The 26896-nt window shown below is 40.6% G+C and overlaps 1 protein-coding gene across 1 annotated transcript; it reads right to left on the bottom strand.

Moving 5' to 3' along the window:
• Positions 1 to 2031: 2031 nt before the first annotated feature.
• On the bottom strand, positions 2032 to 12750 carry LOC306860268 (cadherin-like protein 26). Its single transcript, XM_079401883.1, has 10 exons — positions 12652 to 12750; positions 12421 to 12522; positions 11092 to 11145; positions 7221 to 7316; positions 6851 to 7006; positions 6591 to 6738; positions 5478 to 5650; positions 5274 to 5402; positions 4542 to 4724; positions 2032 to 4197 (listed from the first exon to the last, which is right to left on the bottom strand). Exons 2-10 carry the CDS (start codon positions 12454 to 12456, stop codon positions 3937 to 3939), a joined length of 1236 nt encoding a protein of 411 aa, XP_079258009.1. The 5' UTR covers positions 12457 to 12522; positions 12652 to 12750; the 3' UTR covers positions 2032 to 3936.
• Between the last annotated feature and the right edge of the window lie 14146 nt (positions 12751 to 26896).

Raw genomic sequence — 26896 nt, 5'->3', positions numbered from 1 at the left:
ATTTTCATTGCAGCCATGATCGTTCTCTTCCATAGGATGTGAATGTTGGACTCCCGTCTGAGAATCTCACATTTTACCATGCTGCGCCTCCGTCTGATTCAGCCCGAGGTCCTGTAGAGATGTCTGGACTGAACACAGCAATCAGCCCTTTAGCTGCCATGGAGCCTCCTGTATTTCCAAATGCACCAGTACAGGTTTGTTCAGTCTCATAATACTTGTTTAAGTTGACAGCCAGTGTTACCTCAGTTGATCTATGCATCTATTCAATGCATAAATTACACAGTTCACCATTCAGTTGTTGCACAGATCAAGTTTCCTTTTTCCTTAACGGCCTAATTATTTTCTAAACCAGAGCACATCTGTAGTGGGGGAGGATCAGCAGAATATACTACTTGAGGTCCTGAACCATTGTAGGGTAAGCGCTTCTGTTCTTCACACTAGGGATGTTACAGTCGCCATAACAACCGCGTGATTGCCACCGGCAGTAATGTGTGTGATGTCACGCACTCTATAACCAGCATAAAATACAAAGTTTTGTATACAAGTGCAATAATAGTAACCGTTCGGTATTTATAGCATATATCATTTAGCTGTAAATTGTTTTATTTAGACTGTTAATTCACGAAATTCACAAATTACCTCAAACGCCATACATGGCATTTCCTTTACACCGTGTCTATACCGGATGCGAGAGGCGTTCCGCAGCACGACAAAATACAATAGTCAATAGAACACAATACATTATAATCAGTGATGCTGTCTACACTGGATGCGGCGCAGCACGACAAATCCCCGACAGTAAACTGATGCTTCGTTTTATTTATGACGTGCTGACACAAAGTTCAAATGATTTTAACAGTCGCTAGGTCACGTCCCATGTAGACCGACTTTAGCTGTTCCGGTGCAGCGTGTTAAATGGGCGAGCACTTCATATCTCGAGCCGTTTCCAGTTGCTATTTGCAAGAGGAGGCCAACGAAGACCTGCTTGCTTGGTGGTGGATTTTCCAGCATGTGATTGAAGTTGTTACGAATTATTTACAGTCATGACCAAAAATATCAGCACCCTTGGTAAACCTGATCAAAGAAAGCTGTGAAAATTAATCTGCATTGTTAATCCTTTTGATATTTTATTTAAAACAAAATCACAAAAATCTAACCTTTCATTGGATAATAAGAATTTAAAATTGGGGAGAAATATCATTATGGAATGTTTTTTTTTTCTCAAATACACGTTGGACACAATTTTTGGCACCCCTAGAAATTATTATGAGTAAAATATCTCTGAAGTATATTCCCATTCATATTCACAATTTTGAGCACTCCAGGGTGATTATGAACATGAAATTATCCAGCCATGGCTTCCTGTTTCACAGAAATATAAACAGGAGGGAAAACAAAGCCCAAATTCTCTTAATCATCCATCACAATGAGAAAAACCAAAGAATATATTTCTGATGGGCAGCAAAAGATAATTCAGCTTCACAAATTAGTGAAGTGGCTTTAAGAAAAGAACTAGAGCAGTCAAAATTCCCATTTTCAGGGCAATAATTAAGACTTTCCAATCAACATAAAATTTTACGAAACTGAAAAATCATTTAAAACTACTAGTAATATGATTGAATGACTTTTCACTTTTGATCAACAGGTGGCACCGTCATCAAATTGATGTGGTGTGTTCTGTGTGAGGTGACAATGGCACACACAAAGTTTGGTGTCAATAAGCCAAAGCATTGCAGAGATACAGCCTCAAGTGTCATTTTGGCATCATGCCTCAAATTCGTTGTTGTGGTATGTGAAAACTGTTTTGTCTATCAACACAAAATGCATAACTTTCTGTCAGCATGGTCTGAAGATGATATGATTTGATTTTGGTGAAAATCGGACCAACGGTCTAGGAGGAGTTCGAAAAAGTACTTTTGTAAAGAAAATCAAAAGATCAGAGAGGACGTTTGGCTGACTATGGCAACGTTGGTATCCCTGTTCTCAAGCATGACCCAAGGAATCTATTAATAACAGTCTCATCACAATAGGCAAAATTCACAGAAAGCTATTAGCATTTATTTGACATTTCATTTCAACTTTTGATCACAAGGTGGCACTGTCTCAAAACATTTTGAGTACTTTCAGGTCATGGTCTCCATGGTACATATACAGTTTGTAATGGTACAGCAATGCATTCATAAAATATAGAATTTTTATATCATAAAACTATATTGTAGTCAATGGCAATTTCATGTTTTGTTCAATTATAGCGCCTCCAAGAGGCACAATCCCACCTTTTTTTTTTACGTGTCCTTAGAGAGTGCCCATACATGTGTGTAAAATTTGGTGAACATATCTCATTTTGTTTTGGAGTTATAGACATATTTGTGTGTAAGTAGATGAAAAATGACTGACTGTTGACTTTGTTTGCATTTTTGTGCCACTTAATATCAAAATTTTGGCAATTGGGCATAAGTATATAGCCAGGACTTTCGAACTTCCTATGGTGGTTTCGTGTCTATCAGAGTAACGTTTCTAAGATATTGGCAAATGTTTTTTTAAGCGCTACAATGCAACGTAGCACAAACCATGAGCCAAAATTTGGCAAGTTTGTTATCGCTGGACTCGGCAAGGATTTAGGAGTCTAAAAATGTAACTCTTGTGAAAATAAGTCAACCCCACTCAAAGTTATAAGCATGTGAAAATTTTAGTTTAACACTAGGTGGCGCTGCCTCGACACTTCTCAGGCTCTTTCAGGGCATCGTGCTGATTACCCATACCAAGTTTCGTTAATGCGTTCGTAAAATATAGCATTTTACAACAAAATTCAACATGGCTGACGCCCAAAATGGCTGACATGGAAAAATTGTATATGGTTCGACTCGGCATGATGCACCAAATCGAATGAGACCAATGAGTTTTGTGATTTTTGGCCAAACCATTCATACGTTATAAGCAAAAATATGCTTTTTTCATATCTCCTGACCACTAGGTGGCACAGTGCCGAAACACTGCAGGTAGCCTCAGGTTATGCTTGATATGACACACACCAGCTTTCGTCTCAATATGTAAAACCCTTGCGGAGATATAGCCTCAGATCCATTTTTGTGTGCTTTTCGGCGAATTCATTAGTGTGGTATTCGAGAACGCTTGGACTAATCAACTTGAATTCCATAAATTTTTGCCAGTATGGTCTGTAGATAATCTGTGCCAAATTTGGTGAGAATCGGACGAACCGTCTAGGACGAGTTCGACAAAGTAGGTTTTACGAACAATTGAAGATAGCGAAAAAACTAAACCCTGCGATTTTTGAATTTTGGACTTGATTCGACTCAGCTTGAGCCAAGGATTCAGAGGAAAAAATATATTTCATTTTGTGGCTTACGATTCAAAAGTTATTAGCATAACAACATTTTAATTTTGGACTAGTGGTGGCGCTAGAGAGTTTGATTTAGAGACTCCAAATTTGGTGTGATTACTTTTGACAGTATCATCTATCAGTGTGCCAAATTGTACAACTTTCCCGCAATTGGTTCTATGGGCTGCCATTCATTTTCCGGCGGAAGAAACGGAAGAAGAAGAACGCTAACGATTTCAATAGGTGCCTACACACCTTCGGTGCGTGGCCCCTAATTATGCTAGCTCATCCAAAAACAAACTCCAGCATATTCAGTTGTCAGACACGACTGGAACTTCAAATGGGACTGGCTTCTATGGTCAGATGAAACTAACAAATTTGCTTTTTAGCAGCATAAACACTTAAGATAGGTTTGGTGAACACATGGATAAAAAGTACCCCATGTATACAATGAAATATACTGCTGTATTTTTGATGTTGTGGGCCTATATTTCTGCTGGATGTCCTGGACATCTTGTTTAGACACATGGCATCATGGATTCTATCAAATACCAACAGATAAAAAAATCAACAAGTGACTGACTCTGTTAGAAATCTTATAATGGGCCATGTTTGGATCTTCCAACCGGACAATAATCCAAACACAAACCTAAAAAACAACACAAAAATGGGTCACTGAGCACAAAACCAAGATCAGGGGGATCGTTCACATCAATGACTTTCACTGACACTTTGGCAGTGTTTGGCTTTGGTGTAGGTCCTGTTACAGCCTTTCCATCAACACACCGAGATAATTTCTCCTCGTTCTCTACTGCTATCTCCAGCTCTTTGATCTCAGTTTTCTCAAAATTCTTCCCCTGTGAAAATACAAGCATATTAAATGCTGTCTATCTTTTTTTTTTTATTCAGTCCTGTTTTTCAGCCCACCAACACAATGTAAAACTAACATGTGTACTGAAAGAAGTAACTGTCATATGTAAGTAAATCTGTGAAATCTGTTTTTCTTATTATTGAATTCACCCTATAAAGAAGCAATGGCTACCATCAACAAACAGTTGACGGTAGCCATTGAATTCTTTTGTGCTCATCAGAAGAAAGAAACTAAAACAAATTTGGATCGACAGTGCGAGTAAATGATGACAGATGAAATATTTGTATGAAATAAGTGTATGAAATATTTAAAAGGAACAGTGGCATTTACCTTGATAACAGACAGCACACCTTCATTGGTTTTGGGGTCTGTCTCTATCTTATAATTTCCCTCTTCATTGCCTTTCAGGATGGAGAACACTGCTCTTGAACCAGGCGTGTTCGGTGTGTCCTTGTCTTTGATGCCGATTCTTAGGATATCCTTTAATTCCATTTCCATTACTTCAGCGTTGTACTGTTATACACACAAATATTCATTTATATCAAAGTATATCATATCAGATCCCGTTTATTAAAAAGCCAAGTTTTTTTTTCCAAAACAATCATAGTATTTATTAATAGAAAAACCCAGCTAACAATAAATAAAATGTTCTAATAACATTGTTTTATAAAGTTCCCATTAAGAAGAGTTATGAAACATTCCAGTTAGAACATTCCATTTTATTATTCTGCAAGCCTTATGGGAATGTTACATATTAGTGGTGTTTTCCCATTCAAAACTCCTTGAAGTGTTGCTTTGACATTGAGGAGTACTGATTGGTTTTTAGTGTGTTGCTATGCTGCCGTCCCTCAGCAAGCACCCAACTGACTGTTTACAAACAGGTTTCCTAAACACTTCTGTCACTGGTCAGCCCAAAACTCACACCATTGTCTGATGCAGTGTTGCTATGTCAGACAGCAAACACGTCACAGTGTTTACATTTTTTTCACATATCAATCTGCACATGGCTTCCTTATAGTTATGTGCATATTAAACTGGGATTGTGCGACTAGCCAGACTCACCGTGGGCAAACTGAATTCTGGGGGATGGGTGTTGGAATCAGTGATATCCAGAATAATAGTGGCAGTTGAAGACATTGTAGGGGTTCCGTGATCCCTTGCTTCAACTAGCACTTTATATTGTTTTACTTTCTAAAATACGGGAGACAGAAGAGATGAGAAATACTGAAAAATGCTGAAAACGTGCATTCACCATTAGTTACTCACATCATAATCAAAGCACCCCGTGAAGGCCAGCTGTTTGACTGTAGTGGCAGGTAAGTCCTTCAGGGTAAATGTTGGTGAAGCAGGGTCTTGTGACACCACCTTCATGGTGAACTGGGAATTAGGAGTATCCTTCTCATCAATGTCATGAGCTTGTAATGTTGCTTGGACTGTGCCTATTAGAACAAGGATGATTAGAAAGAGAAAATCTCTCTGCTTGCCCTTTATTTTTAAAAGTTTAGCTTCAATACCTGCTCCTTTTGGACTGAAGAGTAAGTTTTGACTTTTAAAAGTGTTAGTATGTATAAATATAATAATGAATTATTTTATCTGAAAAGATCAAGAACAATAAGACTTCTAACAGCATTAGAGTGTGTAATTTCTGTGTCGCCAAATAGAAATATATAAGAATATATATATATATATATATATATATATAATATATATATATAAGAACATTTTTTTACGTTTATATATTAAATATATTTATATATGATATAATTTACATGAATATGCATATATACATGCAAATATATGTAATTATTTTCTAAATATATGCTGTATGTGTGTCTTTATATATACACATCATACAGTGCACACTTATATTATGTAAACAATTTTTATTTTATTTTGGATGCGATTAATCGCTTGACAGCACTAATATATATATATATATATATATATATATATATATATATATAAAATTTTATTTATTTATTTATTTATTTTTCAGGTACTAATGTGCACTCTTTAGTAGTAAATAAGGTATAAAGGTGTACCTTTTGAAAGGGTCCTGGCCCAGTGACAGCGTTTGTACTTTTTTTTTTTTTCCCCAGAGCATGCAGACCCCTCCCCCATTTGTCATTGGCTGGCAAAAGAGTTTAGCCCCACCCCAAACTCATGCCATTTGTTTAGCCTATATTATTGTATTGAGCTGATCTGGATACTTAAACAAACAGAGCAATGTTTAGAAATCACCACAGAACGTTATGGTTTACACTTTTCAAGGTAAGTCACCATACAAATTACCATATTACTATATTTAGCCATGATTAAAGAAAGCATTATAACAGAAAAAAAAAACTGCACACTTTATCTTCATATATATGCAGTAACCTTCAGGTGTGTTCTCGGGAACAGTTGCACGTATAAAGCTCGGAGGGAACTGAGGACTATTGTCATTCTTGTCCTTTATTTCTACATTAAATGACAGCGTTTTGTCCAATGTTTCTCCAGACTGCCTGTCCAGTACATCAAAGTCCACCTACAAAAGAATCAAAAAGCCACAGTGAACTACATCGATATAAACCGAATCAGTCCTTCCTGTTGTTAGCATTAGTGTCATGACAAACTCAACAAATCTTGTTTAGTCTTACATGGAAAACGGGGTATTCTTCCCTGTCGATGGGCCGGTGTACATACACAGTCCCGCTGTTTTCATCAATGGTAAACAAACCAATAGGCTCTTTTGTCACTCCGTCTCCTTTGATGCGGAACTTAACGGTGTTGTCCACTTTTTTTTCATTGTGCATCTAGCATCAATTAAACCAAAAATATACATGAGAAGCATGTGCAGGTACAGTATAATTTATGATGATTTATTTGTATACATTATTTGTATACATTGTATGAAAGCCTGTGAGCTGTCTATAAAAATACAATCAACCCAAACATCCCTGCAACACAGAAAAGAAAACCGTGCTCGTGAAGAGATTTTATGAGGAACACGAACAGGAGTATAGTTACCTGTGTTACTATAGCGGGATACGGTCCAGGCATGTTCTCTTCCAGATCAATGGTGGACAGAACCCATCTTCTCTTTGAACGAATAAGAACAGCATCCTTTGAGATAGAGAGAGATATAATGAGTGATCAGTAATGAAAAGCTACAGACAAACTTCTTCTGATTCAAACGGAACACCTCTCTGATTCTGAAACAGGCTACAGAACTAAAACTATTTTTTAATTTGTCAGGACAGAGTTGATATTAAGTTATAACTTAATATATCAACTCTATTTTGGATAATCTAAAGTAATAACAATTGTATATATTTAAGAAAAGTATGTTTTATGTTTACTATTGTATTTCATTTCTAATAGAAATACAGGCTGAAGGTCGACCTGCTGGGTCGACCACAGTGCTGAGGGTTCCAACGTTGCTGAGGGAAGGCAGGTAGAGGACACAGGAGGGTCCTTGGTTGATACGTATTCCTCTGAGGGTGGCACAGGAGAAAACACCCTTAGGAAATCAACATCAACAAACCCCAGCAACCAGGAGCCAGGCCAGAGGATAGAGAGGAAAGAACCTGGGCGGAGGAAGCTAATCAAATGGCCGAAAGCAAATGAGGCGGTAGTGTGGCAGCAGCTCGATAAGGACCTCAGCCTCATCCTAGAGTGCTCACTGCGTGGCCAGGTGGAAGCCAAGCTGAATTGCATTGGAGACATCCTGTACGAGGAGTGCAGAAGCAGGTTTGGAGTAGTGGCTGAGAAGCAGAAGTGCTCAAAGCAGAAGGGGAGGAGGGAGAGAAAGATCGAGCAACTGGTGAAGTGGCGACGCCAGCTTCGAAAGCAGTGGAGGAAGGCAAGTAAAGAGGAGAGGGAGGGCCTGAAGCCACTGTGGGAGGAGGTGAAGAAGAACTTAGCCAGCCTTCGGAGGGCAGAGCGCATCCGCAAACGCAGAAGGCGCAAGGAGAAGGAGAGAAGCAACTTCTTTAAAAACCCCTTCAAGCATGCGAGACAACTACTGGAGGATAAGAGAAACGGGAAGCTGGAGATCACACAATTACAGCTGGAGAGTTTCATCAGGGAGCAGTACAGTGACCCAGCAAAGTCAACTCCGCTGGGATCACCAGGTTATGTTCCTCGTCCAGCACCCCCCTCCTTCCTGTTCAACGCTGACCTTCCCAAACTCAGTGAGGTAGCAGAAGTTGTATGGAAAGCGAGAGCAGCCTCAGCTCCAGGCCCCAACGGGATATCTTATAAGCTGTACAAGTACTGCCCAGGGGTCCAGAGACATTTGTGGAACCTCCTGAGAGTGGCTTGGAAGAACCAAGTCATCCCGTCAATGTGGCGACGAGCCGTTACAGTGTTCGTCCCGAAGGAAACAAACTCTACCATCATTAGCCAGTTCAGGAGCATCGCACTCCTGAATGTTGAAGGCAAGATTTTCTTCTCCATTCTGGCCAAGAGGGTGACCACCTACCTCATAAGCAATGGGTACATCGACACTAGCTGCCAGAAGGCAGGCGTGCCAGGCTTCCCAGGGTGCGTGGAACACTCTGCAGTCATATGGGAGCAGATCCAGAGAGCAAAAAGAGAGAGAGGTGACCTGCATGTGGTGTGGCTGGATCTTGCCAACGCATACGGGTCTGTCCCCCACCAACTCATCGAGTATGCCTTGGACTTCTTCTATGTCCCTGTCTGCATTCGTGCCCTGGTAGCCAAGTACTTTGAGGACTTCAAGATGTGCTGCACCCATCAGGACTTCACGACAGGCTGGCAACAGCTGGAAGTAGGCATTGCTATGGGATGCTCGATCTCTCCCATCCTGTTTGTGGCAGCCTTCGAGGTTATCCTGATGGGGGCAAGGGCGATGGTCGGAGGTATGAAACTACCATCAGGTCAAAGGCTACCACCAGTGAGAGGCTATATGGACGATATTATCACCATTCTCCAGACAGCAGCATGTACAACAAGACTGTTGAAGAGGATTGACGAGCTTATGGGGTGGGCGAGGATGAAGATCAAACCCGCCAAATCACGCAGCCTGTCCCTCAGGAAAGGGGTTAGAAGTGACCATACCATCTTTGTCGCAGGCGGCGAAGAAATCCCATTGCTGGCAAATTCATTCATCAGGAAGTGGCTGGGTCTGCCGAGATGCCTATCAGAGGTAGGCCTCTTCGGCAGGAACACGTTACAGCTGCCACTGCGATCCATTGGCCTGGGATATAAGCAGGAGAAGGCTCGGATGGTGCTGGAGCTTAGGGAATCCACTGACCAACTGGTGAGAGCAGCTGGCCCTAACATACAAACTGGGAGGAAGTGGAAAGCCCAGGAAGAGGTTGACAAGGCAATTAGTAGGCTGAAACATCGTGAAATAGTCGGCAGAGTCCAGGAGGGTCGAGCAGGCCTTGGAAGGAGCGAGACCCCCCTCTTCTGGTCAAAGGCCTCCAAGCAAGAGCGGAGAGCCATGGTGGTGGCAGAAGTGACAAGGACCGAGCAGGAGCGCCTTAACATCAAGGCGGTGTCTCAGAGCCGGCAGGGAGGCTGGATGTCATGGGAAGGTGTCACAGACATGGTCTGATCTGTGGAAGATCCCCCAAGCCAGGCTCAGCTTCCTGATTAGATCCACCTATGACACTTTACCTTGTCCCAGAAACCTCCATCAGTGGTTCGGCACTGAAGAACTCTGCCCCCTTTGCAGTACCAGCAATGCTAGCCTCCAGCATATCCTGTCGGGCTGCAAGACAGCATTGTCCCAAGGCCGCTATAGGTGGCGACACGATCTGGTGTTGAGGAAGCTAGCAGAGGTGGCAGAGTCATGTAGACAGGAGGCTAATAGTAGACCTTCTGTGCCAATGAGACGTCCCATCCTGTTTGCAAGGGCCAGAGAAAACGTCAACCGCCCTCACCAGAGAACAACATCAAGAGTCCTCTCATCTGGCTGTGAGTGGAACATGAGGGTCGACCTGGGGAGGCAGCTTCAATTCCCCAGGGAGATCATAGAAACTGCGCTCCGGCCAGACCTGATCATGTGGTCAGAGCCATGCAAGACCATCTTGTTGGTGGAGCTCACTGTCTCATGGGAGGAGGGAATGGAGGCTGCCAACGAGCGGAAGCGTGCAAAGTATGCAGATCTGGTGGATGACTGCAGAGAGGCTGGCTGGAAAGCCACCATGTGTCCCGTTGAAGTGGGATGCAGGGGCTTCGTTGGGTCCTCAACGGTTCACCTGCTCCGCGACATGGGATGTACAGGAGCAGGGTGTCGAAAAGCCATCAAAGAACTGGCAGAGGAGGCAGAGAAGGGCAGATTTTGGCTGTGGCTAAGAAGGAAGCATAGGGGGTGGGGGCTAAATAACACCTAGGGCATCAGCAGGGGGTGGCAGGGAGTGATCCCTGCCATCGCTCCGCCACCAGGAGATGTACTGGGGTTAAAGGAGCGAAACATCCATGACTGGTGGTCCCCAGCTGATGATCCGTTTATGCCCAGAGAGGTGCTTAGAGGAGCACACCTGCACCAAAGGCACCGGTGGAGGTGCGTCAGGCAGCAATGCCCAGCAGGTCGACCATCAGCCTGTATTTCTATTAGAAATGAAATACAATAGTAAAAATATACAAATGCATATACATGTAAATATTTTCAATATATATACTGAATGTGTGTGTTTTTATACACACATAATAAATAAACAGTACACATACATATATTATGTAAACAAAAACTTATTTTTTGATGCGAATAATCGTGATTAATCAGTTGACAGCACTAAATTAAATATATATTAAATCTTGTATTGTGGTCTGATGATAAGTGGGATTTAAATTTTTGAGACATGTTGTGTCAAGACTGAGCTGAGCTGAGATATTACATGCTGATTTGGTCTTTTAGATTACCTACCCGCTTTTCCCGTTTGCTGGTATAATTTTTGCTGGAAGCGGCCACATCAACAAGCTGATGAATAGACAAAAAACAGGATGATGCATTATATGATAACACCTTCCTGTTAAACTCATGAACTTGAGCTAAAATGCAAAAAAATTATAATAAAAAAAACAAACAAAAAAAAACACTTTGATTGACATTCTTTCCGTTGTCTTTAATTACACACTGTCATGTTGGTCAGCTTGTTTAAAGAATGCTAATCACAGTCAACATGAAATGCAGCAACCCATAAACACCATCATACCAAATCCTTACTAACATCAAAGGCGTTATAAAAAAATGCCGTGCTTAAACCTTAGCTTAGTTTTTACCACCTGCTAAAGATGAACAACGACACTCTTAAAATGATAGATTCCATAAGGAGATTTTCAAAGGGGTGTCATTAAGAACCATTTTTAGTTCCACAAAGAATCTTTCACTGATTAGTTCTATAATAATAACAAAAAAAAAATTCTAAAAATTGAATTGTTTTAATAATCGAAAGAACCTTTTTCAACTCTAAAGAATCTTTTGTGGCATGGAAAGATTGCACGCATGTTAAAGGTTTTTCATGCAATCATCACAATTCCAAGAACCTTTATTTTTAAGAGTGTAGACGTCTTTAAAAGAAAAAGGATGGGAGCTAATTCATAAATTATAACCACTCAAAGTGAAACTGACACCACACTAAATATCTATGGAAAACAAAAGGAAGCAACATCACAGGTAAACAAATCACTAAAAAAAACGCCTGTCACTACAGAAATGTCAGTTGATAAGAATAGCAAATGTGTTTCATAATCATAAACCATTGATTAACCTGTTCCATGTTTGACTGTAATATATTCCTCCTCAACACATGACTCTTTGTAGCTAGTGCACTCTATCTGCTGCATGCTAAACCACGACACACTTCCTTCATGATCACCAGTATTATATTTCCCACAGATCTGATGTACATCCTGAACTTCGTATTAATTTAATGTTTTAAAGACATTTATACATAGAATTGCAGTATTTCTCTTAAATGTGGCTAAATTAACTCGATTCTGCATGTACACGCATGTCTGCATTCGTACTTTTAGCTTCACTTCTTATCATGCGCATATTATTAATCTGGTTTATTGTGGTTGTGTTATATGTTAGAAGCTCCACGTAGACCATTTTCAGCAATTTATTAAAAAGAGACCGGAGGATACAATACAGAATAAGCCTAGATTAGATTAAAGATTAGTCACCATTGTTAATAAAATGATTAACAGTGATGATTAAAGTTGACTCTTTGAAAATAAAAAGGTTACTCACCGCAAGTAGAAACAGGAATAAAGTGCTCTTCGTCATTCTGCTGCACACCTGTTAGCAAGCGCTCTCGAAATGTCAGATCAGCACCTGTGGCAATCACCTTAACTGGGATTACATGTAAAACGAGACAGCATTACACACCTTTTGTGTACTATTGTGCATCTATGTGGACATGTGTGTTTGTGTGTAAATGGTGCCTGTGAATCCAATGAGTCATCTAAAAAAAACACAAACCCTTCAGGGCAGCAGCCTGGGCTACTCCGCAGCGAACAGCAAGTGAGGTTTCACCTCAGTTTTCCCTTCAGCTAAAAGAAGACAAACTGGCTGCTCTCTGCCAAGTGAAAATGTGCAGATGAAACATTTAACTCTACTACCTATATGCAAATGACGTTCACTTCAAGCCTGGGCCTGTATTTACTGATGCATTTATCTGAGTCTCAAGGCACATGCTGTGGTGTGTAGCACAAGAGTGTGTTAGGATGTAAAAAGTGGTCTGAAAATGGGCCTTTTTTACTTTAAAATGTTCCTAGTAACTAGGAAAACACCCTAACACACAGCAATGCTCTGGCATGGCAATCATCGTCAACACCATTGTGGTGAGCTTGCTATTTCAGAATTTATTTTAATTTTTTGTAAGTTTGTCCTTTTTTCTGTAGGAATGTTCAACATAGGCTGAGTGAAAATGTGTTTTTTTATTGTAGCTTTATCTTTATTTTGTCATTGTATGTTGCTAAATTTTCAGGGTATTTTAAGTGAACCACTACATGAAGAGTATTTTGTGAAAATCCAAGTTTAATAAAGTTTAATAAAAATGTAAAATGTACTCCTCCTCAATGATGTAGATGAGTTTGATTCTTCATAGAAACAGGTTTGCATCACTTGTTCATCAGTGGATGCTCTGCAGTGAATGGGTGCCGTCAGAATGAGAGTCCAAACAGCTGATAAAAACACCACAATAATCCAAACCACTTCAGGCCATCAGTTAATGTCTTGTGAAGTGAAAAGCTGCTGTCTGGAAAAAAATCCAACATTAAGTCATTTTGAACTGCAATCTGTTGTTTCTAGCTAATACACAAGTCCTCTATCGATAATATTGCTTTCTTCAGTGTAAAAGTCATCTTGTCTGAACAGAAGATTGACTCGTATTTTGTTTATAGTTTAAAGTAAAAAAAAAAAAGGGGGGGGGGGGGGGGGGGCTATTCCTTTAAGTATAAAAAGAATCAAGGGAAAAATGTTACTCTGCAGTTAGAAGTGTCCATGACTATAGCATAAGCCCACATAACTTTTAAGAGGGCCTCAAGTTCACATACAATGACTTAAAACAAAGACATGCAATAAAATAAGCTACAACAAGTACAGCTTATTTTAATTCACCCCCTCGGTATTAAAGAGTAAAATGTTATTCTTATCCATAAAATCACAAACAAGTAGAAAAGGGCCTTCAAATATTGTTGTGGACACAGAATAACCTTGGAGACAAAAGAGGATGAAAAAAAAACCTTATGAAAAATATGCCTGTGTTTTGTGATCAGATGGGTTTAATTGTTTTATATTTAGATATTTGTCAGTTAACTGCCTCAAACCAGAAAAAAAAAAAAAAAAAAAAAAACATGCACCTTTTCTGTGGTACTACAGTAAGTATCTGTGTGCACACCTCAGGTAATGAGTGTGACTATTAAAAACTTGTACTGTCTGTATGTATTGGTTAATACATACAGACACTGTGACTCATGTATATTTTCTGTGAGAACCTTACCACTTACCACCTCTGAGAAAGTGATACTCTTCTGAACTATATCCACTACCTGAAACTGCTGCAGTTTAAACAGCAGCAAAGCATATAACAGCACTTTTAATTGATTTCATCATTCCAATACTGTGAAAAATTAAGTCTGAAAATATTATAAAAAATTTGCAAATAGTGTGCAAATATTATATAATTGTGTATTTAGAATACATAACATTCTAGCTATGAAAATAGCCACATCAAGTAAAAGGAGGCAATTGCATTCCAAAAATCCACAGAATGTTAATCAACACAAACATATAATTTGAGATGTGATGGGTATAACCCCAATTAAACACACCTGAACGAGCCAAACAAGGTTAACAGGATCACTAGAAACTTCCAGCGTGTATTTGGAGCTAAACTGCAGGACATTGGCCCTCCGGGAGCAGGATTGGATTCTCGGCTGTAAATGATGTGATTCACTGTGTTTAACAGACGAACATCCTCAGGCATTGCTTTTCTCCATATTACCTAATAACTTATCGACTTTTGCACTTATTGAAATGCTGCTAAAACTCTTATTCAGTTTAATTAAAAATGTATTTATAGCCAAATCATTGCAAAGCAGCTTTCCTTACAAATTCCACAGCGAGCCAGTCAAAGACAACAGTGGAAAACTCATAACCTGAGATGTTAAAGTAGATAAGAAGAAACATTGGGAGGAGCACATCTCATCAGTCTGGCATCTATACCGATTAAAGTTACATGTATTATTGTAATTATAATACTAATTCATTTTTCAGTCAAAATATGTAATGGATAATTATTGCATTCTGGAATATTTTGTTAAGATAGGATCAGAGACGGAGCCAGAGGGGAGTCCAGGGTGGCACACTGTTAATTTATAAATGTTCAATAATAAGAGAATATTAACATTGGCTGCAAGATACAGAAAAATAAGTTAAAAGTTGGTCGCACATTACACGAGAAGCACATTATATTTGTCTCACATTATTGTTAATGTACAATGACTGCAACCTCGGCTGGAAAATGTGTATAGATATTTTTTTACTTTCTATGGACTGAATAAAGTCTACTATTCATTTAGAGAGATACATGTTTTTACAGCAAAACTCATTGACACCCAGCAAACTTTTTTTTTTACAGAAATTCTGAGCTGCTGCATGAACTTATGCACGAACATTCATCAAACAAATCAGGTGCGAATTCTGGGTCTGGTCCTAATGACTGTAAAAAACTGTAATGCTTAAGATTTAATCATTACCTTACAATATATATTTATACATATATTTCAAGGCTGCAATTTGGAAAACCTTTAATGCTGCTGAAATGGAGGTCAAGGTGGCTATGAAGAGGTGGCAGATCAAAAGAGTGGACTTCAGGAGACAGACACACTCTGTGAGTTTAAAAGTCCCATCTCTTTAACCTTCCATACACATGACACACTATCACATTTCTATAATTCAAATACCTTAAAGTAGTTTTATGCTGCACCAATTAGTTTAAGCAGCAGCACTTCCCATAATATCTAAAGTACTTGTTCATTTGTAAGAATAATGACATCAATGCTTATATTAGTCGCTTATTTACTGTCTCACCCTTATCCCTAGGTTACAGTAATCAGCTGATCGAGCCGGTATCCAGACCAGACGGTGGACCTGCTCCTGGGAATGACCACAACACATCCCTGACTGTCAGCGGAGACCATGTCAACAAGATGACCGATCCCTGTGAAGACCTCATTGATGGTCCCAGCACAGATCCTCAGCAAAGACTACGAGAACCAGTCAAGCCCTCTGCACAGACCCTTTTTACCAGCTTCACCTACTGGCATGATGTTTCTTCAAGCAGAAGAAGTTGGATGAAATATTCTGAATGGTATCAATCCACAATCTGACTTGTGATGCAGCCTGGAATAATCACACCATGTTCATTCGTTTGGTCAGAGGAGAACTGGTTTCCTGACTGAGCCTGGTCTTGTTTGGGTTCCTTGTCACTGTCGCCTTTTGTCTTGCTTAGTTGAAGACACTTAATATTCAGCAATATTATTCACTTGACTGCACTGACGCCATTTGATAAGAACTGAACTGAATTATGACACAATGTTTTCTTATATATATATATAATATCCAGTAAATATAATTTACTTGTTACTTTGTGGTTTAAAAAGTGTGTTAATGTTTATACTGTAGTGCATTTGTTCATTGTTAATATATATTTATATTAAAGTATTTGGTAATTCTATAATAAAAGCCTTTTTAATGTTTTTAAATGGTTGTTTTCGTGTTTCACTGCTGAATTACATTTAGCAGGTTCTTGGCCACATTTGGCCCGGGGACCAAGCCGAGTCTCAGCCGGATCTGGCTTAAAGTGTCTGGGCCAGACCTGGGCCACATAAAATAATAGAAGTCACTCTACAGTATGCGGGCCAGATCTGGGCCACGTCAATAAATAAGAGTCATTTTACAGGGTGTGGGCCGCATCTGGGCCAGAGGAAATAGTTTGAGGCGGTTTTTAGTGTGTGGGCCAGTTTTGGGCCGGGGACCCAGCCAGAATTGGGCCAGAAGTGACGCAAGGATGTGGGCCAGACAAATTTTGCTATCTGGGATGCCGTTTTCTCTCGTAGTGGAAGTGTTTTGTGCGGTCTCAGGGCAGACATTGCCATAGTTACATAACGTAACATAATGGAAATTTATTATAGGAGTTATTTGCTATTTCTTATTTCATGGGACTAGCTTATAGCGTAGTTTTCACGTTCAAAGTTAACGATGACATTTTACATGTAATTGTATTTTTACCTGGCAATCCAACTCGTACACGCATGCTCTGGATTTTTTTTATATCTCTGTAAAACATTTTTGATGGATCATCCAATGTGAATTCTATTACATTTTAAACTATCTTCATGTTTTCAACACTACCTACATGAGCTCAGTGAAATGTTCTATTAGTCATTAATAATCTGCCTGGTTAAAGCCGGCAAAAATCATTTTATTTTAAATTCTTTAAAATCTCTCTCTCACAAAAAAAAAAACCTTTATAGATACCTTACAACAGATTCAAGAATGTTTAATGTTTTAGAAGCCTTTGAATTCAAAGGTTTGGACACATTCTTAAATGAAGTAAAAATAGATTTTACATCAGATGAAAACATTCTAAAGTTAGGTTTACAATGAATAGTTCTGGCTTTATGAAGGTGAAATTTACCCAGAAGACAAAGCAATAATACAGTATTGCTGTCTTTAGAATGAAAATCTGACAGGAAAATTATAGAGTCTGTCATTTCGATCATTTTGTTACAGCATAAAGAAATTAACACTATAACTTCTGACCACATTATACACATTAAACTCCACGAGTGGCCACGAGAAATGGATGTTGTTCCCATAGACATAGATAGACGCTCTATAAGACCGCTCAAGGCACGTAGATGCTGCTGCCATCTTGGAACGGTATTTTTGACGTCATTCACCGTACTGTAGGTTCGCACAGAGCCGTTCTGTGTATGATTGTTGCATCTTTCAAATATTCAGTGGTTACTATGGTGAATGATGTTAAGTATACCGCTACAATATAGCGGACGGCTTACGTATAGCGGCCCATAGAAAAACAGTCGCTAATGAGGCATCTAGTATATCTATGGTTGTTCCCTCCATAGACATACATATACACACATACTGTATATATATATATATATATATATATATATATATATATATATATATATGGTGGCCCCAACATATTATCACACTCCCACGAGTTAATATGTTGTGGCCAGGACAAAACTAGCCTAAAGGCCATTGCACACTGAGTCCGAATTTTTCGCACGTTGAAAAATAAATACGACCTCACGTTTTGTCAATCACGTTTGCACATTGCCTCCGAAATTTTCGTCCATCAAAAAAAATTTGGATCGGGTTCGATTTTTTGCGTTTTTCGCATCCGTATAAAGCATTTTGAGATGCTTTGAGAAGGTGTTTTGACAATTCAGAGCCACCGTACAAGCGAAAGCCAAAATCCAAAATAGTGTCAGACAAATTAATACACTTCGTCTTGCAGCACAGAGCACTTTGACAAACAAATTGCAGAATACAAAGATACAGAATATAAAAAACTGCTGTAGCCTATTTTTTTTATGCCTGGCGCGCACCTTTCCGATGCAGCAGTTCGATGTGTGTGTGTGTTGGTGTATCCATACCTCAGACAGTCTCTGTTCAGGATAAATTGGTTCACGGAAATTGGTGGTCTTCTTTTTAATATGTGGATTCAGTATCGCTAGCAAAGTATCAAACTGAGGCACTGACATCCTGAAATAAACTTTGAATCTCTCGGGATAATCCCGCAGCTCTTTGATAAGGAGGTGGAACTCTCCTTCCTCTCTGCGCAATCTAAGGATTGGATGGACCCAATATTTCCTTTTTCTTTTTTTAAAAAGAGAAAGGACAACAAAATCATCCTCACTGCTTGAAGACATTTTGTATAGTTTTGCGATTTTTTTCGCAACGGATTAATTAAAACGCATCGGACTCAGTGTGCAAGGTCTCTGTGCGTGACGAATTTTTAAGATTGCGAATGCGAAAAAACGCATGCGAAAATTTCGGACTCAGTGTGCAGAGACCTTAAGTGAACCGAACATATCCCCTCCCGGTCGCAGTAAATGCTTCGTTCGACTTTTCGGAGATCATCTACTCTTCCCTGTGGATGACCTCTGACCTACTTTCTGTACGATCTGAATTTCTGCGCTTTGAATTTTTAATATTGAATTTAATGTTCCGAATTTCTTCTTCATCTTGAAAACTTGAAGCTGTATTTTTTTTAAACTGGATATTTGCATTCAAAGAATTCAGAACAAAAAATCTGCTGTTTGAAAATACATGTCTATTAAAAAAAACTGCCATAAAAAATTCAGTTGTTTAATTTCAAATGTTCATTATTCAAGTTGAAAAAAAATCTAATTCAGAACTATGTTAAATGCCACATTATATTCAGTTTTGTTAAATGACACCTGTCAATAATTCAAATTTACACAATTCAAATTCAAATTGTTTTGTCATATTATAAGCTCCATAATAGAGTGGAGTAGAACAGAGAATTAGAATAGAATAGAATAGAATAGAATAGAATAGAATAGAATAGAATAGAATAGAAAAGAAAAAAATAGACTAAAGTGGAATGGAATAGAACACAGGACAGTGGAATAGAGTGGAGTAGAACAGAAAATTAGAATAGAATAGAATAGAATAGAACAGAATAGACTAAAGTGGCATAGAATAGAGTGTAGCATCACATCAGAAAATAGTGCAAAAGAATAGAACAGAACAGAACAGAATAGAAAAGAACAGAACAAAATAGACTAAAGTGGAATAGAGTGGAATAGAACAGAATAGAAAATAGTGCAATATACTAGAATAGAATAGAATAGAATAGAATAGAATAGAATAGAATAGAATAGAATAGAATAGAATAGAATAGGGGCACTGGTGAAATGGTAAGCCAGGTGAAAGCATAGTTAGTGATGATGATGTCATCAGAATAGCTATTTATTTTTGATTAATTTATTCTGGAGCATCTGCATTTTTAAACAATTATTAACACCTACTGTGTCATTTTCATATTCTTACCATAGTAGGTTTGCCCTAATAAACAGATACAGAAATGTGTATGTTTTATGCTAATTGTTTTTATGTAGCATTATATTCCATAATTGTCTCTGGGAATTTAAAACGATAGGCTATGTGATCGTGAAACTCATTTTTCAATTGAAGTTCTGAGGCCAAGCGGGCCGCATTTAAACTACATAAAATGCGAAGGGCCACAAATTACAATTTGCGTCATCAGACCAGTGGTGTTGCGAGGGGGGGGGGGGGGGGGGGGGGGTGCTTTGGGGGCTTGAGCCCCTGATGTTTTGCCAAAAGCCCCTGATCTTTTTGAAGATAGACCATTCACTTCACAAATAACATAATCAGTTCTGAATAAAGTGAACCATTTAAAATTATAAAAACTTTATATTGTATTCCTTTTCAATTTAGCACAAAAAACAATTTCTGTGTGTGTTTGTGTGAGTGTGTGTGTGTGTGTGTGCGCACTGTGTTCCTGTCACACAAGAGTTCAGTCACTAACTATGTTGCCATCTACCTATTTTTATGTGAAGTTGGAATGCTGGATGGAAATGTCAAGATGCGCAGAAATTCTAAAAATGTGCACAAACAACGTATGTGCTCATTTGATACGGATAGTGTTTTTGTACAATAAAAAGTTATGAAAATGTGTTGTAACACGGGGTTAGTTGTAACACGGACAGTTTGATAAGTCAGAAAAGAGCTGTGTCACATTTGTAATGTTACAGGACAAGTGACATGTGAATGTGAGCAAATTTGTAGATTTTATGACCAAAACATTTTCAGGAAAGGAACCAATATTTTTCAATAAGATTATTTTTTGCCTAGCAATCATTGTGTTGTACATACAATCTTTTGATTTACATAACCTGAAATAGCTGTTTCTCTAGTTTAATTCGATACTTTGCATTCATGCTAACTTAAACCCCACATGCTAAAACAGAGGTCGTCAACCCTGTTCCTGGGGACCCACTATCCTGAAGAGTTTAGCTACAACCCTAATCAAACACACCTGAAGTGGCCAATCAAGTTCCTCAAGACTGCTTGAAAATTGCAGGCAGGTGTGCTGAAGCTGGTTGGAAAAACTTTCCAGGAAAGTGGGTCCCCAGGAACAGGGTTGAAGACCTCTGTGCTAAAACAGTTATCTATGTTATGGCTGCTTGGGGTGGGGATAGTTGTAACAGTTCATTAAAAATGTTACAACCAACTCTTCATGATTACAATGAGTCCAGTTATCCAATCACATCCTCTATTGAGGCAAAGTCATGTGAGGTTTTTATTGCACACCAAGGGATTTATGTAAAATGTGTTTCCATCATAGTTTAAGCACATAACTTTTTATTGTACAAAAACACTATCGTATCAAATGAGCACATATGTTTTTACAATTGCAGGGTATTAGTCTCCCCTATATTTATGTGCAAAATAAAAATACCCTGCAATTGTACTTTTGGAATACTAAACTGGTAAAATTAAAAGTCTGCTAAATTGGAACAACTAATTTTGTACTTGAGGCACTTTATCTCTGCTGAAGTCCAACTAAAGATATACTGAAGTGTCACGGACAGAAACTCAAGATCCAATTGCGAGTGAAAAGATAGTCTTTATTAGACAACTCCAAAACACAGCAACCGTAGAAGTGCAGAATAATCCGGCAGTGCAGAGTCTCCAGCACAGGCAGAGAAAAACTCTGACCGGTCCTCACCTTCCAGGGAATTGAGAAACGGCAAGCAGGGAAAAACAGACTCGGGGAGCTGGAAGAACTGACAGAGAGCAAGAAAGGACATGAGCAACAATGACCTGACAACACACACCCAGAAACGCTAACCAGATAAAGGCAGTGCAGACGAGCTACACCTGTGACCACTCTGATTACCTCGTCAGGTGCGCAGTAATAGACAACGCTGACAAGCCAACGAGCGGACCCACACACACACACGCACACAGAAATAGCACACGGATCCATGAACCGTGACAGTACCCCTTCCCCTAAGAGTGCCTCCAGGTGCTTCCAGAGGAACTTACCTGACGATTGTAATCATCGATAAGAGAATGATCCAATATGTCCCTTGCAGGCACCCAACTCCTCTCATCCGGACCGTAACCCTCCCAGTCCACCAAGTACTGGAATCCGCGTCCCCTCCGCCTATAGTCCAGAATACGATTCACCGAATAAACAGGTTCCCCATCTACGAGTCACGGCGGTGGGGGAACCGGGGTATGCGGATTAATAGTAGCATGAAGAACAGGCTTTAATTTGGAAACATGAAAAACGGGATGAATCCTCCTGTATGCCGGAGGAAGTTTAAGGCGGACTGCCACCGGACTAATGATCTTGGTAACAGTAAACGGGGCAATGAATTTAGGGGCAAGTTTATTAAAAATGGTACGGAGAGGAATGTTCTTAGATGAAAGCCACACTTTTTGACTGACGATATAGATGGGAGGCCTTGACCGGTGGCGATCAGCCTTGGCGCGCGCCCCCACCTGGAGGAGGGTCTGTCTGGCCCTGCTCCAGGTGCAACGACACCTCTGGACAAAAGCGTGAGCAGAGGGAACCGCGATTTCAGATTCCAGACTGGGAAAAATAGGTGGGTGGTACCCTAAACTACACTCAAAAGGAGATAGGCCCGTGGCAGACACTGGTAATGAGTTATGTGCGTACTCAACCCATGAGAGCTGCTGACTCCAAGAGGACGGATTCTGAGAGACCAAACATCGCAACATACGTTGGCTTGTCTTGGTTGGCTCTCTCTGTCTGACCATTACTCTGGGGATGAAACCCAGAAGAAAGACTAACAGTCGCCCCCAACAAATGACAAAACTCTCTCCAAAATTTGGAGACGAACTGAGGCCCCCTTTCAGAGACCACGTCCGCCGGGAGGCCATGAATACAAAAAAATGTGGTCAATGACAGCAACCGCCATCTCTCTGGCAGAAGGTAATTTAGGTAGAGAAATAAAATGAGTAGCCTTCGAGAACCAGTCCACCATGATCAAAACCACCGTGTTCCCACTTGAGGGCGGGAGACCAGAGACGAAATATGGGACCAGGGTCTCGAAGGAACTGCGGCTGAAGGAGTCCAGCAGGGGGGTCGATTGGAAGTCAGAACAAACCTGGTGGGCATCCGGGTGGAGGCGTTACCCCTTGTGAGGCCATACGGACCTTGTATTCGATTTCCCATGTGACTACAGAAACAAAAAACTTCTGTGGCACAATGGGCTCAGAAAAAAACGGGCGCTCAGAATGAAGAACAGACGGGATAACGCATCGGGTTTGATGTTCTTGGAACCCGGCCGATAAGAAATAGAAAAATCAAAACGACCGAAAAATAAAGCCCACCTGGCCTGCCTAGAGTTCAATCTTTTAGCGGACTTGATGTACTCAAGATTCTTATGATCAGTCCAGACGATAAAAGGAACCCCCGAACCTTCTAACCAATGACGCCATTCCTCCAAGACAAGTTTGACTGCCAGCAGCTCTCTATTACCAATATCATAGTTACGTTCAGCGGGAGACAAACGTTGAGAACAATACGCGCAAGGATGCATCTTGTCGGCCGAGGAAGAACGCTGGGATAGGATGGCACCAACCCTCACCTCTGACTCGTCAACCTCCACTACAAACTGCCGGGAGGGATCAGGGGTGATAAGGATGGGAGCTGAAACAAAGCAGCCTTTCAGTTTGGCAAATGCTGGACCACCTGAACGGAATCTTGGTGGAGGTTAAGGTAGGCAAGGGGCAGCTAGCTGGTTGAAATTGCGAATAAAACGCGGGTAAAAAATTGGCAAAGCCCAGAAACCTCAGCAGGGCCTTGCGGGAATCTGGAGTTGGCCAATCAACCACAGCCTGACTCTTGTCCGGATCCATGCGCATCCCCTCGACCGACACGATGTAACCCAAAAAGGGAACAGATTGTGAATGGAAAGCGCATTGACATACAGACCATTCTCTAACAGCCTCTGAAGCACCCGCCTGACGTGCTGAACATGTTCCTGGAGAGAGTGAGAAAATGTCAGTATGTCATCCAGGTAGACATAAATGAACTGATCTAGCATATCTCTCAACACGTCATTAACGAGTGCCTGGAAGACCGCGGGAGTGTTGGAAAGCCCAAAAGGAAGAACGCAATATTCAAAGTGCCCCCTGGGGGTATTAAAGGCAGTCTTCCATTCATCCCCCTCCCTTATGTGAACCAAATGATAAGCGTTGCGGAGGTCCAATTTCGTGAAAAAAAGAACTCCCCCTGCAGACGCTCAAAGGCAGAAGACATCAACGGTAAAGGATATGTATTCTTTACCGTGATGTTGTTCAGCCCTCGATAGTCGATACAGGGACGAAGGGACCCATCTTTCTTTTTTCACCAAAAAAACCCCCCGCCCCCACTGGAGAAGAAGGGCTATTGATCTTGGCTGCTAGAGAATCAGAAATATATTTCTCCATGGCCTCCCTCTCCGGAGCAGAAAGTGAATAAAGTTTGCCCTTAGGCGGAGACGTACCTGGTAATAAATCTATTGCACAGTCATAGGGACGATGCGGAGGTAGAGAAGCAGCTCGAGACTTACTGAACACTCTCTTCAGGTCGAGATACTCGCTGGGCACGTTTGACAGATCCATATGCTCATCCTGAAACACAGACAAGACACAGAAGGACAGGCAGACAACAAACAAGAGGCATGGCAACTCTCACTCCAAGAGAGAATAGAATTCTGACTCCAATTAAAGTGAGGGTTATGAAGCACAAGCCAGGGATGCCCAAGGACTACTGGAGTAACGGGAGTGTCAGTTAAAAAAAATTTAATGGTCTCAATGTGATTACCAGAAGTGATGAGTCTTACTGGACCAATGGTGTGAGTGATGGAAGGAAGAGATAGACCATTGAGAGCATGGACAGCAATAGGCTGGGAGAGAGCAACCACAGGAAGTTTGAGTCTATAAGTGAGATCAGAGTCTACAAAATTACCCTCAGCATCAGAGTCAATTAAAGCCTGACAGTCAAAGGTGGGTGAGGACCACTGAAACTTTACAGAAAGGAGGGTAGCAGCAAGAGAGGATTTAGTCAATGTGACCCCACCCGTCAGTAACCCTTTACCTACTGACGGGTTCTGGCTTTTACGGGACACTGTGCTGCAATGTGCCCAGCAGCTCTGCAATACAGGCAGAGACCCTCATTTTGCCGCTGACGCTTTTCTTCCAGGGAAAGACGGGATCTGCCCATCTGCATGGGTTCCGATTCGGAGAAGACGACATCCGCGTCACAGGAGGTGATGGGAGGATGGTACAGATGATTGGCTGCCGGAGCTCGGCGCGCTCGCTGATCTCTCTGCTGCAATCTGGTATCCACAAGAATAGCCAGACTGACTAAGCCATCCAGCGATGTAGGTAGCTCCAGTGAGTAAATCCCGTCGTTGATATATTCAGCCAGTCCATGTAAAAACATATCCCACTGTGCTTCTAAACTCCAACGGCACTCCGCCGCCAGGGTGCAGAATAATCTGTGTAATCTGTAACGCTCTGATTTCCCTGCCGTAACTCCACCAGAATTCGAGCCGCCTCTCTGCCTGAAACCGCCCGATCAGAAACCTTTTTGATCTCTTCCGAAAATGACTGAAACGTAGTGCAGCAGGGAAGCTTCTGTTCCCCAACTGTAGTTCCCCAGAGAGCCGCCCGTCCAGAGAGCAGCATTATGACAAAGGCTATCTTCGATTCCTCAGTAGGAAACGACGATGGTTGGAGAGAAATGTATAGAGAACACTTGGCAAGGAAAGAGCGGCATTGCTGGGGTTCACGAGAGTAAAAGGCTGGAGGCGGAAGGCAGGGTTCGGTGAAACGAACAGCCTGATCCGGGATAGAAGACACCGGTGGATTTGATGCAGTGAGTTGCTGGACAGACTCAGTCTGGAGACGCTGTAGCTGGGTGGTCAGCTCTGAGACTTGAGAGACCAGGGCTTGAACTGCACGATTAGAAGCTGCCATCTGTTCCTCCTGCCGATCAATACGTGAGTTACAGTGAGAAAAAAAGTCTCTTAAATCTGATGCACTCGCTGGATCCATAATGGTCAGATCGTTCTGTCACGGAACAGAAACTCAAGATCCAATTGCGAGTGAAAATATAGTCTTTATTAGACAACTCCAAAACACAGGCACCGTAGAAGTGCAGAATAATCTGGCAGTGCAGAGTCTCCAGCACAGGCAGAGAAAAACTCGGACCAGTCCTCACCCTCCAGGGAATTGAGAAACAGCAAGCAGGGAAAAATATACTCGGGGAGCTAGAAGAACTGACAGAGAGCAAGATAGGACATGAGCAACAACGATCTGACAACACACACCCAGAAACGCTAGCCAGGTAAAGACAGTGCAGACGAGCTGTGACACCTGTGACCGCTCTGATTACCTCGTCAGGCGCGCAGTAATAGACAACGCTGACAAGCCAACGAGCGGACCCACACACACACACACATGCACAGAAATAGCACACGGATCCATGAACTGTGACAGTGAAGTATATTTAATTGTGCTAAAGTGTACAATCAAATTATACTTCAGATAAATATCTTGCATTTAAAGACATATTATATTACAGAGATCATACAATCCTTGTTAATAATGATAGTAAAACACATTTTAGGCATAATATTAAGAAATGTGCATTGTGCAATAAAGACATATTACAAATAAAGATTACTTATAATTTTATATGAGTAATTGATATGTCAATAAATATGTTAATGTATTTGAAATATGAAATAAATGTATAAATGAACAAATTAATTAATTAATTAATCACGGGGCGGTTATCTAAGCCCCGTATCTCTCCCAACCCTAGCAACGCCCCTGCATCAGATGTTATTTAAGACAATATTTGCAGATTTATTGATTTAGAAATACAGTTTATTACTTATCTAAGTCTTGCTTGTCCTATTTAAAGGGGACCTAACACACAGTTTCACCCAATCTCATGTTAATCTTGAGTACCTATAGAGTAGTACTGCATCCTTCATATCTCCAAAAAGTCTTTAGTTTTATCATATTAGTAAAAGAAAGATACAGCTTTACGATTCTCTCCAGAAAAACCCGAGTTCCTGGAGGCGGGCCCCAGACAGCAACATAG

The sequence above is a fragment of the Barbus barbus genome (genome assembly GCF_936440315.1).
Source record: "Barbus barbus genome assembly, chromosome: 41".
NCBI classification, from domain to species: Eukaryota; Metazoa; Chordata; class Actinopteri; order Cypriniformes; family Cyprinidae; genus Barbus; species Barbus barbus.
The sequence above is the reverse complement of the archived record's forward strand: the minus strand, read 5'-3'. Positions and strand labels throughout refer to the sequence as shown.

Coding starts and splice junctions, on each gene's coding strand:
- LOC306860268 (XM_079401883.1), bottom strand. CDS start 12,456: ATGACGAAGAGCACTTTATTCCTGTTTCTACTTGCG. Junction 7,007..7,220: donor ATCCCGCTATAGTAACACAG/GTAACTATACTC, acceptor AATTGATGCTAG/ATGCACAATGAAAAAAAAGT. Junction 4,198..4,541: donor GTGTGCTGTCTGTTATCAAG/GTAAATGCCACT, acceptor GTATTTTCACAG/GGGAAGAATTTTGAGAAAAC.